The 16334-nt window shown below is 47.6% G+C and overlaps 1 protein-coding gene across 1 annotated transcript; it reads left to right on the forward strand.

Annotated features, from left to right (window-relative positions):
* Positions 1-9682: 9682 nt before the first annotated feature.
* LOC139306837 (beta-1,3-galactosyltransferase 1-like) lies at positions 9683-10687 on the forward strand. Its single transcript, XM_070930794.1, has one exon. It carries the CDS (start codon positions 9701-9703, stop codon positions 10685-10687), a length of 987 nt encoding a protein of 328 aa, XP_070786895.1. The 5' UTR covers positions 9683-9700.
* The last annotated feature ends 5647 nt before the right edge of the window (positions 10688-16334 follow it).

A 16334-nucleotide genomic window follows, 5' to 3' on the forward strand; every position in this document is an offset into this window, starting at 1 on the left:
CAAGTGACCAGCAGTAGCCAGCGGTAATGTGGGCTTGCAGCTGGTAGAAAGGCTGCCAGTAGTAATGTGGCCTTGTGGCTTACATTAAGGTAGCCAGCAGTACAATGGCCAAGTGGCCAAGTGACCAGCAGTAGCCAGCAGTAATATGGGCTTGCAGCTTGTAGAAAGGCTGCCAGTAGTAATGTGGCCTTGTGGCTTACAGTAAGGTAGCCAGCAGTGCAATGGCCAAGTGGCCGGCAGTACAATGGCCAAGTGGCCAAGTGACCAGCAGTAGCCAGAAGTAATGTGGGCTTGCAGCTGGTAGAAAGGCTGCCAGTAGTAATGTGGCCTTGTGGCTTACATTAAGGTAGCCAGCAGTACAATGGCCAAGTGGCCAAGTGACCAGCAGTAGCCAGCAGTAATATGGGCTTGCAGCTTGTAGAAAGGCTGCCAGTAGTAATGTGGCCTTGTGGCTTACAGTAAGGTAGCCAGCAGTGCAATGGCCAAGTGGCCGGCAGTACAATGGCCAAGTGGCCAAGTGACCAGCAGTAGCCAGCAGTAATGTGGGCTTGTGGCTTACATTAAGGTAGCCAGCAGTACAATGGCCAAGTGGCCAAGTGACCAGCAGTAGCCAGCAGTAATGTGGGCTCGCAGCTGGTAGTAAGGCTGCCAATAGTAACATGGCTTTATGGCTTACAGTAAGGTAGCCAGCAGTACGATCACCGAGTGGCCAGAATCACAGTGGCCGAGTGACCGGCAGTAACGTGGCCTCGGGCTGGTAGTAAGGCCACCAGCAGTAAGGTGACTTTTGGTTTATGTATCGAGCCTCTGAAACTCGTGCTGCCGCCCTCATACAATGGAGACAAATAGAATTGAGTTCATATCAAAGCCCTAAAAAACTCACCAGCAGTGTGTCATCGACTATTTCTTCCAGAAAACTGTCCATAGAAAACCTTAATGTCTTTTTTTTTTTTTTTTTTTTTTTTTTTGTTTGTAATTTGTTAAACAGATCCTTAAAGGCAAAACATTACACTATAATTCATATTTAGGAAATAATGTCTCAAATCACTATCCTCTCTCAAAGTAGAGAGGATAGTGTGCGTAAAAGTGATTTAATTTTACCAACTAAGTGCTGGAATGACCCATTCAGGATGGAACATCACTTATCTTAATTCTTGTCCTATCCATCACGAGCTGAAGTGCCACTTTTTTTTTTTTCTTTTTTTTTTTTTTTGTGGAGTGAAACACTTCACATGAATAACGTAATGCGCATGCAATTCACATCGCTGAGTGTCTGCTCGATTGGGGCATTTCCGTCCCCACATAAACTGCTGCCATACGGGCAGAGGAGCACGATGGGCGGTGATTTCAATATTTCCATTTGGAGCTGCCAGTCTATGTCCGTTACTCACTGTCACTCGCTTATTATTACCTTCTTTCTTTTCTTTTTCTTTTTTCAGCTTCCACTCTTTAGATTTGGTCCTTGTGCTCAGGATATTACACTCACACAAAAAAAACAAAATGCTGGAACGCCGATTCATTGCTTTGCTGATGGACGCAACAAAAGCGAAAATAAAATGACAAGAGAAACGGCCCGCGAGGCCCTCCAGAGCCGGATCAATAGCGGAGAATTTACAAGCTCATCAGGGGCCTGTGCTGCTGCTGCTTTTAGTGCTGAAGAATCTTGTCGACACTTTGACGGGTTTGAGGTCAATGTTGGAGCGAAAGGGAGAGAACGCGGGTTAAAATGAAGACAGCCGACTGAAAAGAAGGGGTTTGAGAGGGTCGGCGCTACATTATGTGCCTCCCCTCTCTGCTGCAGGTTGCTGCTGTATTGATTTCCTCCTCGGGTTCAGCCTTACACAAAGGGGTTCCCGCAGAGACGCTTGATTTACAGATCATCTGATATGACTGAATATGCGACCTTTTATGAGGAAAGATTGGGAGACTGGCGGCAAACGTATCACAAAGACGGATCGAGATAAAGATCGCAGATGGATTGGGCTTATTTGCGCGAGTGAAACCGTGGAGTCTTGGAAGTGAGTGAGCGCTTTGCTTTCCGCATGGACAAGATCTGTTGGCTCTCTTGTCTCTGTGGTGTGAGGCTCACTGCCAGCTGAAGCAGCTAACTCGTGCATTCGCTGACGAACTTATGACGCTGCTTGCTCAGCTTTAAACTACTTAAGCCAGGACGAAATGAAAAGATCACATCCCGGTGATGTTGTGCACCTATTTAACAATATACGCAACATATCTTTGTATTCTTACATCAAAATCCAATCAAGTCTTCTTCCTGTAAAACAAAAACATGCTCGAACCAACCACTAATATCATGACACATCCAGCCATGGCACGTCGGTGTTGTCTTCAGGTGCTCAAATCAGACTCCTCCCACCGTTACGTCCCGCCTGCCGGTCCCAAGGGTGTCTGCCTGCAGGGCTCGTCGGCTCTGCAGCGAGCAACCGAGCAGCTCTCAGGTGCCAGCGTGAGTGAGTGTGTGTGTGTGTGTGTGCTCAGCAAAAACTGCGCCCTGGAAAATGTAAAAGTTAAAAAATAAATAAATAAAAAAAAAAAACCCACTGCCTTTGCCCCAGGCACCGGGGCTCTCCGGTGACTACGGCTGATACATTTCATCAATACAATAAAACTCTTGACTTGTACGGCCGGATCTGTGAAGGTTATTACGGTTATATTCTCCCATTTCAGTCCACTTTGCTTCCCTCCAGCAGCACCTTAACACAAACACCCTCCCTTGTTTCCAAGCATTTTGTCCTCCCCATACTGTATGTTACCCCATAATGTTTAATGTTGGGTGCTGAGTGTGCCCCCCCCCCCCCCCCCCCCCCCTCCCACGTGGCATTACTGGAGCGTCATCCCTGACGCCGCGCCGAGCTTGAATATTGTATAACGGCAATGTCACCCAGTCGGACAGTGAGACGTATTACCTGCATGAATCAAGTTGTCATTTCTAATTTATGAGCGGAGCTTAGCATTCAGAACACAGGTCTGGCCGGTGTGGGGAGCCGGCTGAGGCTGTCCCACCCCCCCCCCTGCCTCAGCAACGCTTCTCGTTAACGCTGCAAAACAAAACCCGAGTGCACCTGCGCTCATCCGGGTCGCTCATTTTTCTTGAGGAAAAACACTGACTGCGATCATGAAATGCAGCTGTGCATTTCCGCGCCGGACCCCGTGCCTCTTTCCTGCTCGACTCGCAAGCCTTTCTCGGCTTGTTTTTTTTAACCCGCGCGAGTTCTCAAGCTCGGCAAACTAAACTGACTTTAAACAAACTTTCAGCGCTCATTACGATGTCCTTTTTGAGGCCGCAGACTGATACGCCCCGGCACAGTTTGGGCTCAAGTCGGCGCCGAAGTGGGGATGGAGCATCAGGCTTCTGTACAGCGGCCAAATCTGCTGGCCGCTATTGATATCCCATTTCCTCTGTCACTCCTAAGCTGCTTTGCATTCAGAGGCTTTGCACTAAGCCCAGAGTGTCCAGCCCGTGGGCCGTAATACTGACTACACGGCTGGCTGTGCCGCTCCACAACAATCATTGAGTCCTTCATTATCCAGGAAACAAAAGCGTCGCTAGTGCCACACTGGGAGCCTTCCAGCCCTGAAATTTTAATTGTGCTTCCCTCATATTAGGTGGGACGCGAACCAATTTGGACACTGCCGTTAAATTCCTCACGCATTAATTCCTCTTTTGAATGTTTAGAGGCCGACATAATGGGTTTTAGACTTTGGCAGAAGATTGGAGGGAAAAGAGGATCAAACACGGAACAGAAGACTGACAATTATAAAAACCTCCTGTTGAGCTTATCGCATATTCAGCGGCAGGAGCTTGAGATAAGGCGTCGAGTCATGAGGTTTGTGTGTTTTTGATGTGTTGAAATGTTCTAGGTCCGTTCAAATCCTGAAATGTGGTTGGAATTCTGGAAAAAACACTCGGCACAAGCGTATTATTCACACCCTCGTGCCTCCCGGTATCACAATATTCATACGCGGCTCTCATTGGCCTCGGAGTCTGTTTTTGTTTGAGTGGTCGAGGGGGGAAGTGTGTTTGAGTCTCTCCCTCCGGGGAAGCTGCTGTTTGCTCAGTAATCATAAAGCATACGCAGGCACTCGAAGACAATGTGACATACCCTGGAGTCGTCGTGGCAAGTGTGTTTTGATAAATCTAATTTGCTCCTGAGTCACATTTTTGCCTCCCTCGGACAGAAAAGGCAATGATTCTTAGTTTCCATTATCCACCTGATTCCTTTCTGCTGCTGTTATTGAATGCAATATATAGGTCACGCCTCGCCTTCAGATACCATTACCGCATCATGTCGCTGCAATGTAAAGAATTTCTCAGCGCAAAAGGTTTTGACAGCTTTGCCTAAATCAGCAGGCATGAAAGACCGTGAAGTGGTGGTGGTGGTGTTGTGGGTGGGGGGGGGGGTGTGGGGTCTGCTTCCTGTTTCCCCCTGCCAATAGTTAAATCTGTAATGTTAGGTGTCATCCCTGAGCTCTGAAAATGATTTATTTACCTTCAGCTCGTCTCTCACACTCATGTACCCTCCAAATGCAACAGAGACAGCAGACATCACAGTCTATTAAACCACCTCACAGAAACACATCTCTGATCTGTGTAGCCTCTTACTCCCCCCCCCCCCCCGCCGCCATCCTCACCCCACCCCCACCCCCCGAGCAAGGTCATTCTAGGCTTCACTAATGACTGCAATCAATTATCTGGTGCTACATTAAACTAGACTGAGACTCCCACATCTCTCTGTAGCCTTCGAGCATTTAGCTCCGGTTTCTAGAGGTCACCTGACTGCAGACAAACCAGAGCAGATGATTCACGTCCATTCAAAGACCCCCCCCCAAGCAGAAAGACTATATAGTAGTCACATCTGTAATTGATTTAATGTCTGATAACAAGGCCCGGCTCTGAACAGCTGTTGAAGTGACTGATCAAAATGGCAGAAAACAATAATAATTGGTAGTCGGGCTGCAACTAATAATGATAATCACTACTAATGATTAATCAGCCAATTATTTTTAAAGTAAATGCAATGTACGTACCTAACGCTGAGGTGCTTTGTCTCTTGTGTGTTTGTTGTTGAGTTTCATGTACCTTTTAAAGGCCCATCTAGGTGACGGGCATTGCTAATTAGCTTAGGCTATAGATGCTGTGGTGTGTGGCATTGGTTAACGTCACAGTGATGTCATCAGGGTCACCTCGGCCCGGGGACTAAACGTTTTAAAGTATTGCGTTTGAAAGACAGTGAGGGTCTAACCAGGAGAGGCCCTCACGTTGCATTGTGGGAATTGTAGGACCCAACATTTTTGGAGCATGCTGACGTATACTGTGGACTGAAAGTCAGGATAGCTCAGTCTCTGCAGGGGATGGGTTGGTTTCCGTTTCGCATCTGGTTCCCAGTTGGCAAAACAGCCCGCTTCATTAAGTTCTCTCATCAAAACCTTTTTATTCCTCCCCACTCTCTTTTATTACCAAAGAGCAATGTAAAAGCATTCAGCTAATGCTGGCAAGCTTCAGTTAGCGTTAACTGGCACTAACCGACAGCATTGCAGTCGCTTTTGGTCTAAAAGACAAAAGATTGTATCAGCTGTTGCTAACAAGCGTTAATTATTCCGTTGTTTGTGGTTCATCGGGTGGCGCTCCTCTCCAGGGAATCCATCTAGCTCCTCGTCACGCCAATTTCAGGAGAATCTTCCAGTTAAATTCTAATACATATCAATATTTTAACCTGCTTAACTTAATAGTTCTGCATCCGGACCGCCAGTATTTGGAGGACGCAGCTCAATTCTAAAACACAGTTGTTTCAGTGAGTCACGTGCGTTTAATCATTTCATATCTCTCTTCTCCTTCTTGTTTTTCTTGTGGTCGTCGGTCCAAAGATATTTCATTTACAGTGATATTAAACGGATGAAAGCAGCAAATCCTCACACTTGAAGCCGTGAGCGTCGGGCGCTTTTGCCTTTGAAAAATGGCAATGAGCCATTAATGATTGATCAAAGTTAGATTGATTTCCTGTCAATCAGTCAGTCGCCTCAGCGCACCGCAGCACCACGGTGCGGAGTGAGGAAAAGCACGCCCCCCCCCGCCTCCGCCCGCTCTCAGTGGCTACCTTTTCCAGAGCTGGATGAATGTTTCATCGCTGTACAGAAAGTATTTTGTAAGAGCTGTTGTCTCCTCCACACAACGGTGATGATGATGTGGAGTCTTGGATCGGTGTGAGGCGTAATGAAGCAGCGACTAATGCAGCTCAGTGTGAGGCTGCTAAATTGACTTCCTCGGGGGGCGGGGGGGGGGGGGGGGGGGGGGGGGGGGGTTTGGTTACATTCAAAACTCTTCAACACTTAATGCAAGCAGACTGACTGCATTTCTCCCTCCACCAATTCCTGCTAGGCTCTCTCACTCTCCCCCTTATGGCCTGTCACTGTGCTGTCATGACAACCAGTTCAGATTAGCAGATCATTAGCAATAAGCCCTGTGAATGGGTGTTAATAATAACTGTAATTATTACGCTTTATTAATTATCATGTTTTTTTTCCCCCCTCGCTTTTCACTCGTTAATGCCTGTTTTTGCTGCAATGTGTTATTTTGGAGTTATTCTTTCATTGGCATGTTTTACTGCCCTCTTATCAGCGGGGTAGCCATTATTATGATCTACACTACTGCTGGCGAAGCGGTTGGTGTAGTACTTAAATCCCATTCTCAGACATTTCCATATTACATTGGCATCACAAGGGATGTAAACAAATACATTACGCAGATATGAGCAGTTAATGTGCTGCCTCCGTCACACGGCTGATAAAGTGTCACACCACTTCTCCTTCGAGCCACAACTCGGTAAAAAGGAAACACACACACACACACTTTTTTTAAGGAACGCTTCCACACCGAACCTGTTTGTCACACTCTTGTGCCCGTTTGGTTCGTTGGTGGTGTAAAAGCAAAGCAGACCAGCTGCAGGATTTTCTGAGAGATGTGGATACGTGAATTCAAAAGGACACAAGCTTACATGCGATCTCAAAAGCGATCTTTTAAGCAACGTCTGTATATGTATATATGTATTATGCAAATCAGCTGGTAACCATGGTAACATGTATGCGCATCAGACCTTGAGCGTTGGGAGTTTCCCTGATGCATCAGACAGACTCTGGTCCGCAAAATGTCAAAAATTGTGAAAGATGCTCATCACAATTTCCCAGAGCCCAGAGTGACGCCTTCAAATTCACAAAAATGGGAACTTTTAATCAGCAGACTGTTTGGGCCATGCTTAATTAGCTCCTGCTAACCACAAATTAAAGCTGTTATTACTGAATGTTTCCCCACCGCAGGAGCTGCAGCACCACAATTTAAAACTACGATCCCATGTCCTAATGTTATCTTGGAAGTGTAACACATCCAGGAGAGGACTTCTACCAAGCACTAATGTAATTTAAAGTGACACCACGGCACGGATTGATACAGCCATCTTTCAATTTGCTCCGAGGGGAAGTTCGGGCTGAGGATTTCGTGAGGTGCATCGCCAAATGAGGATATCGGTTATTCTGGGGCGAGCGTGCGGTAGTTCTGGAGGGATTATGGAACCAATAGACCCTCCTCAGGAAGCGGCGGAGGTGACAACAAGCAAACGGGATGAGGGAAATGAGGGGGAGCGAGGTCAGCGGAAGGGACGAATATGATGATTTAGTGATTTCGTCGCAGAGAGAGGTGGAGGGAGTTTCGATTGAGTGGCTTTAAGGAGACTGATTGCTATAAAAGCTGCCAATAAGTTAGAGACGAGATGTGAGGAGTCCTACACCCTGCCAGAAAAACAACACTGAGAAGACGGGGGGGGTAAAGTTAGCACAGGATGATACGAAGAAAGACCACGGGACTTGAAATGCGAAAGTCCCACAGACAAAAACAATGAAAAGCCAGAAGGATCGGGGGTGAGACAAAGAAAGATGAGGTGGGAGGCAGCGAGACATATAAAGATGGATCAAGCACCCACTGAAGTAGAGAAGGAGGGAGTGATTGAGAGGGAGGAGGTGTGGAAAAGCAGCCATGATGAGATGGATTCTACTGGACCATGAGATTGATGACTCTGCTCCGGAAAGAAAAAGAGAGAGAGGGAGTGAAAGTGAGGGAAGAGATAGCAGAAACCAAAGGGGGAGGGGGAGGGGGGGGGGGGTTATAAGAGCGAAATCCTGATGAAAAGAACCACAGCGCGCCCCACAAGACACGACAAAATCTGGAGTCTGATAAAAAAGAATGAGCCCGTTTTATCTCAGCCCTTCCATCTTGAAACAGAGCAGCGTCTTTGCACATTTCAGTATCTCTAATAGGATCTATACCACTTTTTTTTTTTTTTTGTTCCTCATCAGTTATGCGTGGTAAAAAAAAAAAAAAAAAATCCCAAAAAAAAGAAGCTATATTTCCCCTGAATACGAACCGGGCCGCTGCCACATGAAAAGAGATTATGTCTGTAGCAAATAAAAGTCTGTTTGTAGAGAAGGATTAGATTTAGTTCGGCTTTCAGACACCTTTCAAAGCCCTGCGAATTGGTTATCCATCGGTGCCTTTGAATGCGAAGTGACATTTAAAGGCGGGAAGCGCGCAAGCATTTGGGCGTAGTAAATGCGCGTTTCATCACACGCCACATTTAGAACTCCAATTCATCCCCCCTCATGGTCCGTCAGGGCGTCCAATTAGAGCGGCGACTCTCGAAGTTGCTGCCGCTCCACAGCAGAGCCTGTCCAGCTAACGAAGGAGCGGCTCATTACGGAGTAACATATGCACGGTCCACGCGTCGAGTTCAGCCCGACGTTGAGGTATGGGAGAGGATGGGGGCGAGATGGGAAATGGTGGGAGTAAACGGGGAGTGAGACCAGGAGAATGAGAGGAAGTGGATATTCATCTTTTCCCCATGAGAACGTTTCACTTTCACCTTCTCTGCCTTGATGCTTCTTCCCTCTCCGTCTCACCCCTCCTCCTCCTCCTCCTCCTCCTCCACTCAGACTCCCGGGGTGGCTCTGATTTGCCAGTCCTGTGTCTGATCCATATAGGCAGGGGGGGGGGGAGTAAGAGGGAGATAAACAGCGTTTGCAAACAGAAAGTGGTGAGAGCTGAGGCAGAGCAGGCCTTATCAATGGAGAGAGTTTCCTGGTATATACACTTCCTTCAGACCACAGAGGCTCTTATCAGAGGCAGTGATAGAACATTGGGGTAACTGCCTGTGGCATGGTGCCTCCTGCCTCGCTAGTGGACTGATGTTATGGGCTGTAATGAGTAAGGAATAAAAAATAGCTTTAAATATGTCACACGCCTTCCTGCCATAAGTGCCTTTTCGTGAAAATAAGACTGGGTATGTTGAATGTTACACATCCGGTCAACGCGCTTATCTTGCCGCTGCGGCTTCATTATGCGGTCATGATTTGCGTTGCCGCTGACTGTCTGTTTCTCTGGTCTTTTTTCAGATGCCGTCACGGGGAGCTGAAGCTGCGATGGGACACAGTAAGGCCGCGGACACGATAAGAAACCTCTCTCCTTTTCAATCACGACACCGACACTAGAGAGTAGAGAAGTCCATTATCTAAAATTAATGTCAGCCGTGTTGCGGAGGCAGCCTCAAGCTGCGCCGCCGGATCTGAGACAACCCATGGAGGCGTGGCCTCAACGCGTCCGTCGCTGCTGCCACTGGTAACAACAGCCAAGTGAACAGCGATGCCTTCTAAGGTCTCCTGCTTATACTTGCTGACAGTGGTTTGCTGGGCCAGCGCTCTGTGGTACCTGAGTGTGTCCCGCCCCTCCACTTCCTATGTGGGCCAGCTGACGATCCCCATACGCAAAACCCCCAAGGTGAACAAGAACGCCACCTTCAGTAACATCCGCACGCGCTCGCTCAACCCGCACGACTTCGACTACCTCATCAACGAGGCCAAGAAGTGCGAGGCAGAGCCCCCCTTCCTCGTCATCCTGATCAGCACCACCCACAAGGAATTCGACGCCCGCCAGGCCATCCGGGAGACATGGGGTGACGAGAGCACGTTCCCGGACGTGCGCGTGGTCACGCTCTTCTTGTTGGGTCGCAGCACTGATGCAGTCCTCAACCAGATGGTGGAGCAGGAGAGTCAGATTTTTCATGACATTGTAGTGGAGGATTTTATTGATTCTTACCACAACCTGACGCTTAAGACGCTGATGGGGATGCGCTGGGTGGCCACATTTTGCTCTAAGGCTCAATACGTCCTCAAGACAGACAGCGACATCTTTGTCAACATGGAGAACCTTATCTATAACCTTCTGAAGCCCACCACCAAGCCCAGGAGGAGGTACTTCACCGGCTACGTCATCAACGGTGGGCCCATCAGAGACATGCGCAGCAAGTGGTACATGCCCAGGGATCTGTACCCAGAGAGCAAGTACCCACCCTTCTGCTCCGGCACCGGCTACGTCTTCTCGGCAGACGTGGCCGAGCTCATATACAAGACCTCCTTACACACCAGGCTGCTGCACCTGGAGGACGTGTACGTCGGCGTGTGCCTCCGCAAGCTGGGCATCCACCCCTTCCAGAACAGCGGCTTCAACCACTGGAAGATGGCCTACAGCCTCTGCCGCTACCGCCGGGTGGTCACCGTCCACCAGATCTCCCCCGAGGAGATGCACCGCATATGGAACGACATGACCAGCAAGAAACACCTGAAATGTTAGCAGGGGTATTAGCAGTAGCACCAGTCGGGGAGGAATCGAACGTCCTCTCATCAATCGCTTCTCCATCATAGGCAAATGCCGTTCAGCACGTTGCGCTGAGCCGGAGGAACAGTGTTGACGAAAGCACCCAGGTCTTTGTCCAGTCTCTATAGTGCAAGGCCAAAGCAAACTCCTCTGTACTCTTATGTCCTCCCCCACTTGAAGGTGTTTGTGAGAGCTCAGACTCACGTAGCAGGCACAAAGTTGGGAGATGTGTTTTCCAAAAATGTGCAAAATGTTAGCAGCACTATGATTTTTATAAGGAAATACAAGACGGGAAGCTCGGAGGCTCGTGTTCAACCCCTCGTTTATACAAGACACAAACTGTCCCCGATTGCTCGACTGCAGATTACATAAATGCCAACTCTTCTTTGAAGCCAGACGCTCGCCTTTTGGGTTGATCACACGCTCTTAATTAATGAATGTTCCTCATGTATTTTCAGTCGGTGTGCTTTCTGAGCAAGGTGTTAATGCTGGATGTTCACAGTTCACAGCGCAGCGACTCACTCACATTGGCCCGAAGCGCATCGAGCCGCTTTAACCCTCGAGGGGGGAGGGGGGGGGGGCGGAATTAGGGAGCATCCCGTGACCGGACCTGTTTGCCTCTTTTCAGAATCAGACGTATTTTCTTACGGCAGGTCCACAGGTCTTTGTATTGTGCAATGAACAAAAAACAAAAAAAAACAAACGGAAAAAGAAGATGTCGGCTGCTTGCGTTCCCAAGTGATTGTTACTTCTGTTGATGTGTAATGTGCAGTTATTCGTCTCAGCCAGTGCGGCGAGCCGGCTGCAGACTATCATATTTTCTATTACTTGAACATGAAGGAGAGCAGACGTACTGTAAGAGCTGCGTGTACCGAGGACAAATATTACATTTGGGTTTTTTTTGGTTTTTTTCTTTTGAGTGCTCTCTTCTTTTCAATGACTTGAGATGAAATAAACCACTTTTATAAGACTTGACGTCGCATTTATTACGGGGGGAAAAAAAAAAACCCCAATATAAAAGTTTTTACACTGCCTCCATTTAATTCACATAATGTGTAAAAGAATACGCGGAAAACGAGATTACCGAGGTGCTCCGGCGTGGCTGTTGGATAAACATGCGGCGTGGCAACGAAGGCGCCTCATTAGGGCTGCTGTTCACTGCGGCAGCTGCGCTCAGTTTGAAGCGGGTCCCCGGCTCTCGACGCGTCACTGACGGGCGAACGCTGCTCTGGAAACAGCACGTTCCTCTTCCACGCAGGTGTGCGTGTGTGTGTGTGTTTGTGTGTGTGTGTGTGTGTGTGTGTGTGTGTGTGTGTTTGCGCAAGTGGCAGACTGCATGCAAAGTGTGATTAAATCAAATGTACCATCTGTGTAATTGGCAGCTGAGTGGATGTTTTCAACCATGATGTCTTAACAGGAGGAATCACTGAGGCGACTGGCTTTCTTTTGTTCAAGTACAGAATACGTAATACATACATCCTGTTCTGTCCTATTTCTGTTATATTCTATTTCTACATATCTATGAAATGAAGTCACGTTTTGCCCATTTTGTGGACAACCTTAGGGATTTGAATGATTTTAGATGATAACCTTTGCAGTCAGGTTCATGACGGTAGCCTACTTTATAAGCAGGCGTTCTTGTTCTTGTCCTCAGTTTGTATCATGAGTCAGTGTGGGGGAGGAATGACTCCTTGATTCGACATGTTTGCCCTCCACAGGGGCATCTAGTGGCCGCAGTCTTCAAAGCAGCTTCACTCGTAGTTTAATGGCTATGCGGTGAGAGAGCTCTTCATCTCTTCGTCCTTCATCACCAGCGCCCATGGGGGTTCTTTTTTTTTTAGGAAGAAAGTCCTCTGGGAATAAGTTCCTGAATGCATGACTGAACACCCCTGTGTCACATACAGACAGCACTTCTCAGCTGACTGTCTGAGCATGCCATGCAGAAATATGATGTTTGTTTGTTTTTTCCAGTTTTGTTTTTCTTCAAGGGGGAAAACAGTAAAACACATACACACACACACACACACACACACACACGTCGTCGTTTTCAATTGATGCCTTCAAAAACCAGGAAAATAACATGTCCTTAGGTCAGGAGCTTTTTTATCTCTAAGGTGAGTAGATAGGTGTGTGTGTGTGTCGGCATGCCTCGGCTGGATGTCAGCAAGTACGGACAAATCTGCACGGGGCAACATCACTGTAATAAGGTTGCTGATGCCTACAGGTGTGTGTGTGTGTGTGTGTGTGTGTGTGAGTGAGTGTGTGTCTGTGTGCATTGGATTTATGAACTCTTTGTTCCAGGCATCGTCATCCGAGGGAGCTGCGGCACTCCTGCGGGATTTGGCGGGCGGAGAAATGAAAAATGTCTTCTGTTCTCTGCTCGCAAAAAAGATAAACATAAAGAAATGTGGGAAGCCCTCGTGGCGAGGCCCCCTCCTCAAACACTTTCGCTCGAAAAGGAAAAAGGAAAAAGGAGCTTGTAGGCAGGAAACCCAACCGTTGCTGTTGTGATTTCCTCATCATAAAACTATTCCCGGCTGGCGTCTTTACGTCAAAGGCCTCTTTTTGATCAGTTTCACTTTTGCCAACTAAAATATAATTGAAACGGTTTTATTCCAGCGCATCAGTTTAGGGTGCGTTTGTTCTTTAGGTTTATTGTGCGAGGAAGAAAAGATCTCAACCCCCTACAGCCCCAGTATGTTATCAGTTAATGACTTAAAGATATTAAAAAAAAAAATTAAAAAAAAAAGCACAAGCATAGCCTGCTCAGTAGTACACATGTGAGATAATTGTTATTCGCAGCTTCTTATCCGCAGTGCTGTGTTTTGCATCCCTCTGATCACCCCCTATGGCATATGCAATTTGATACAATATGCTGAGTAACAGAAAGTCTGCTCTGTAATTGGCCAAACAGCCCAGTGGTAGAGCATTTAGGAGGCTAAAGCTTGGGGAAAATGAAAAGCGAGTGATTATTCCGGGGCTTGTGGTAAATGAACCTCATAACGAGCGAGGCGGAGTGCGAGACAATTGGGAACACTCCGATTCCAAAACAAAAGCGTCGGAAAGGCAGGCCTGTGGAGCCTTGAGTGGAAACAAAGAAACTATTAGGGCACCGAGTTAGACCTTGGTTTGGCTTTGTGGTCTAGTTAGATGGCGTAGAGGCTGGAGGCAAATTTCTTAATGCTGCATAAACCGCTGCTGTTTTAATCCTCGTGTACATATTCATATTCTTCTGCCTGAGATCTCCTCGGCCTTTTTCGGTTAGCGTGACCTCCTCGTGACCCCGTCCTCTGAGGCGCAGAGGAGGCTTGTTGTACCGTGAAAATTGCCGTGGAATATATATATACATATATATATATATATATATATATGTATATATATATCGGCGGGTGTGCAGTCTGCCATCTGTGCAGGCGCAGTTACACCAAGGTGAGAGAAAAGGGGCTCACTGAGAGCAGCTGGGGAGACACTGCGCCATCCTGCTCCTCCGGGAAAAGTGCCATCATCACGACGCTGCGGCTTCCAACGAACGACCACTTGACGTGCGCGAGCGGCTCTCGGCTCTCGGCGTGGGCTGAAATGACAGGTGATTTCGGGTCTGCCGGATGTGCTTTTGTTGCTCGGTTGCTGGCTGTGATGTTTGGTTGTGCAGTTTTGCGTGAACGTAGGCGACACGCCCCATTCACAAACAACACATTGTTTTTGATTTAAGCGCTTTAGTATTTAATTTGGAAACAAAAATCCCCTTTTCTGTGTTTTTTTCACAGTATCTTTCTCTTGCCTGGAAAATACAAATCAGGACGGGGTTCATTCCAGCGAGAGGACTTCATTCTAGGCTGGCGCACCGCTACGACCTACAAGCCCGGGGTCCACGTGGCTGACGGAGGCGGCTGGAGGCGTCAGGATGCTACTCTGTAGCCTCGCTAGCTTCAACTGTTCTTGAAAGGTTAGTAAAACTCAAAGAGGTGCCATTCGTCTTTGTCCCCTCCGCCAGGTTTTAAACGCTTGATAAATAAAACAAAAGTCTATTTTTTTGGACGCCGGCCGACCTCGGAGACAGAGCATTCACATTTGTTCTGAAATGACTTCTCTGCGAAACAAATCGATGGCAGCTTTCGTGGCGGAATGAGCTTCCCGCCTGCATAAATGACGCACTCCCATTGTTCACTCTCTCTTTCATACAGTGCAGTGAATTGGAGCAAAAAAGGTGCCAGTACCATAATTCAGCAGTTGCACGACAAGATCATCGCATGTGTCTTCGATATATTTGTATTTCTTATTCTTTTGACATTCAAAATTGAAAAAAAAAAAAAGAAGACCTGTATTGTGTCTATAGGAACCCTCGTCAGCTGCCAAAGTTCCTTCCTGGTCCAGTGTGTGGCGGTAAAGCAGCATAGCGTTGTTTGCCAACCAGCCAATAAGAGGCAGAGTAGGGACAACTCGAGTATGTAAAACAAAACCTTAATATCGGCATTAATATTGATACCTGTCCCTGTCGATGACAGCATTTCAGCAGCATGAATTATTTTCTGTCATCCACACCAGATAGATGGGATTTAAATAGGGAATATACATCAGGCCGACGTGAGGCCGGGGACAAGCGCGACAGCCCGGCTGAATATGAATAGCGATAAATTAACTCTTTAGTGCCCTGGGAGGGAAGCCGATCTCCTGGAACTGACGGAGGCGGCGGAGCTCAAGCGTCGCCTTCTTCCCGAAAAGCAGCAGGCTGGTATTTATGACCAGGAACAGTTGCATGCTTACATGAGAGTGGAGTCTCGTGAATACCTGGTGGGCCCTGTGAATATCAAGATCTTTGGATCCAGGGAGCAGGTAAAGGAACAGGGGCCTGCAACAGGCTTGCTGCGTGTTTGATGTCAGAGGCTTGTAATTCCAAAGCTGTGCATCAACACCGAGATCTCGCACTTAAATATACACGAGCTTCCTTAAAAAAAAGTACAAAAGCAGTAATTGCAGTCCTTTCATATTTAGTCCCCCGACTCCAGAGATACAGAATTTGGCCACTTTGCATTCATCATCAGGCTAATGTGACGGGAGGATACTAAATCCTTGTTGTCTTAATTAGAGCTTAGTGGAATGAAGCTGCTGAGGCCTGGAGCTACATTGTAAGACACTTTTGGGAAAATAGTGAATTAGTTACAGTTGCGTGTGCTCAAAGAACAGGAGTCAAACCCTCGTCACAACATGAAACTCCTTCTGCGGTCGAAATGTAGGATTCGCAGCGTCATCCCAGGACAGCCAGCCGCTTCGTTTCACGTCAGTGTTCTGTCTTTGTTGGCGAATCCTCCGATGTGATCACAAAATAGCATGAAGCCTTAAAAAATAGCTCATATCCATGTTTTCGTTGGCCTGTCCGAGACTTTAAGCGCCTCCAATGCTAAGTGTTGTTTATGAATAGTTGGACATTTTGGGAAACGCGGTTATTTGCATCTTTGCATCCAGCGTCGGATGAGACGATCGACGCCACGTTCCCGCCTGTGTGCCAGGAGACGATTAGCTTAGCATAAAGACTGAAAGCAGGGGGAAGCAGCTAGCCTGCATGGTCCAAAATGAACATGCAACTCCCCATGAAACCACAACTCGTCGTTTTTTTACATTGTGT

Source organism: Enoplosus armatus, chromosome 24, assembly GCF_043641665.1.
Source record: "Enoplosus armatus isolate fEnoArm2 chromosome 24, fEnoArm2.hap1, whole genome shotgun sequence".
Classification (NCBI taxonomy): Eukaryota; Metazoa; Chordata; class Actinopteri; order Centrarchiformes; family Enoplosidae; genus Enoplosus; species Enoplosus armatus.

Bases quoted from the DNA above. Each gene is read 5' to 3' on its own strand.
- LOC139306837 (XM_070930794.1), top strand. From the start codon at position 9,701: ATGCCTTCTAAGGTCTCCTGCTTATACTTGCTGACAGTGGTTTGCTGG.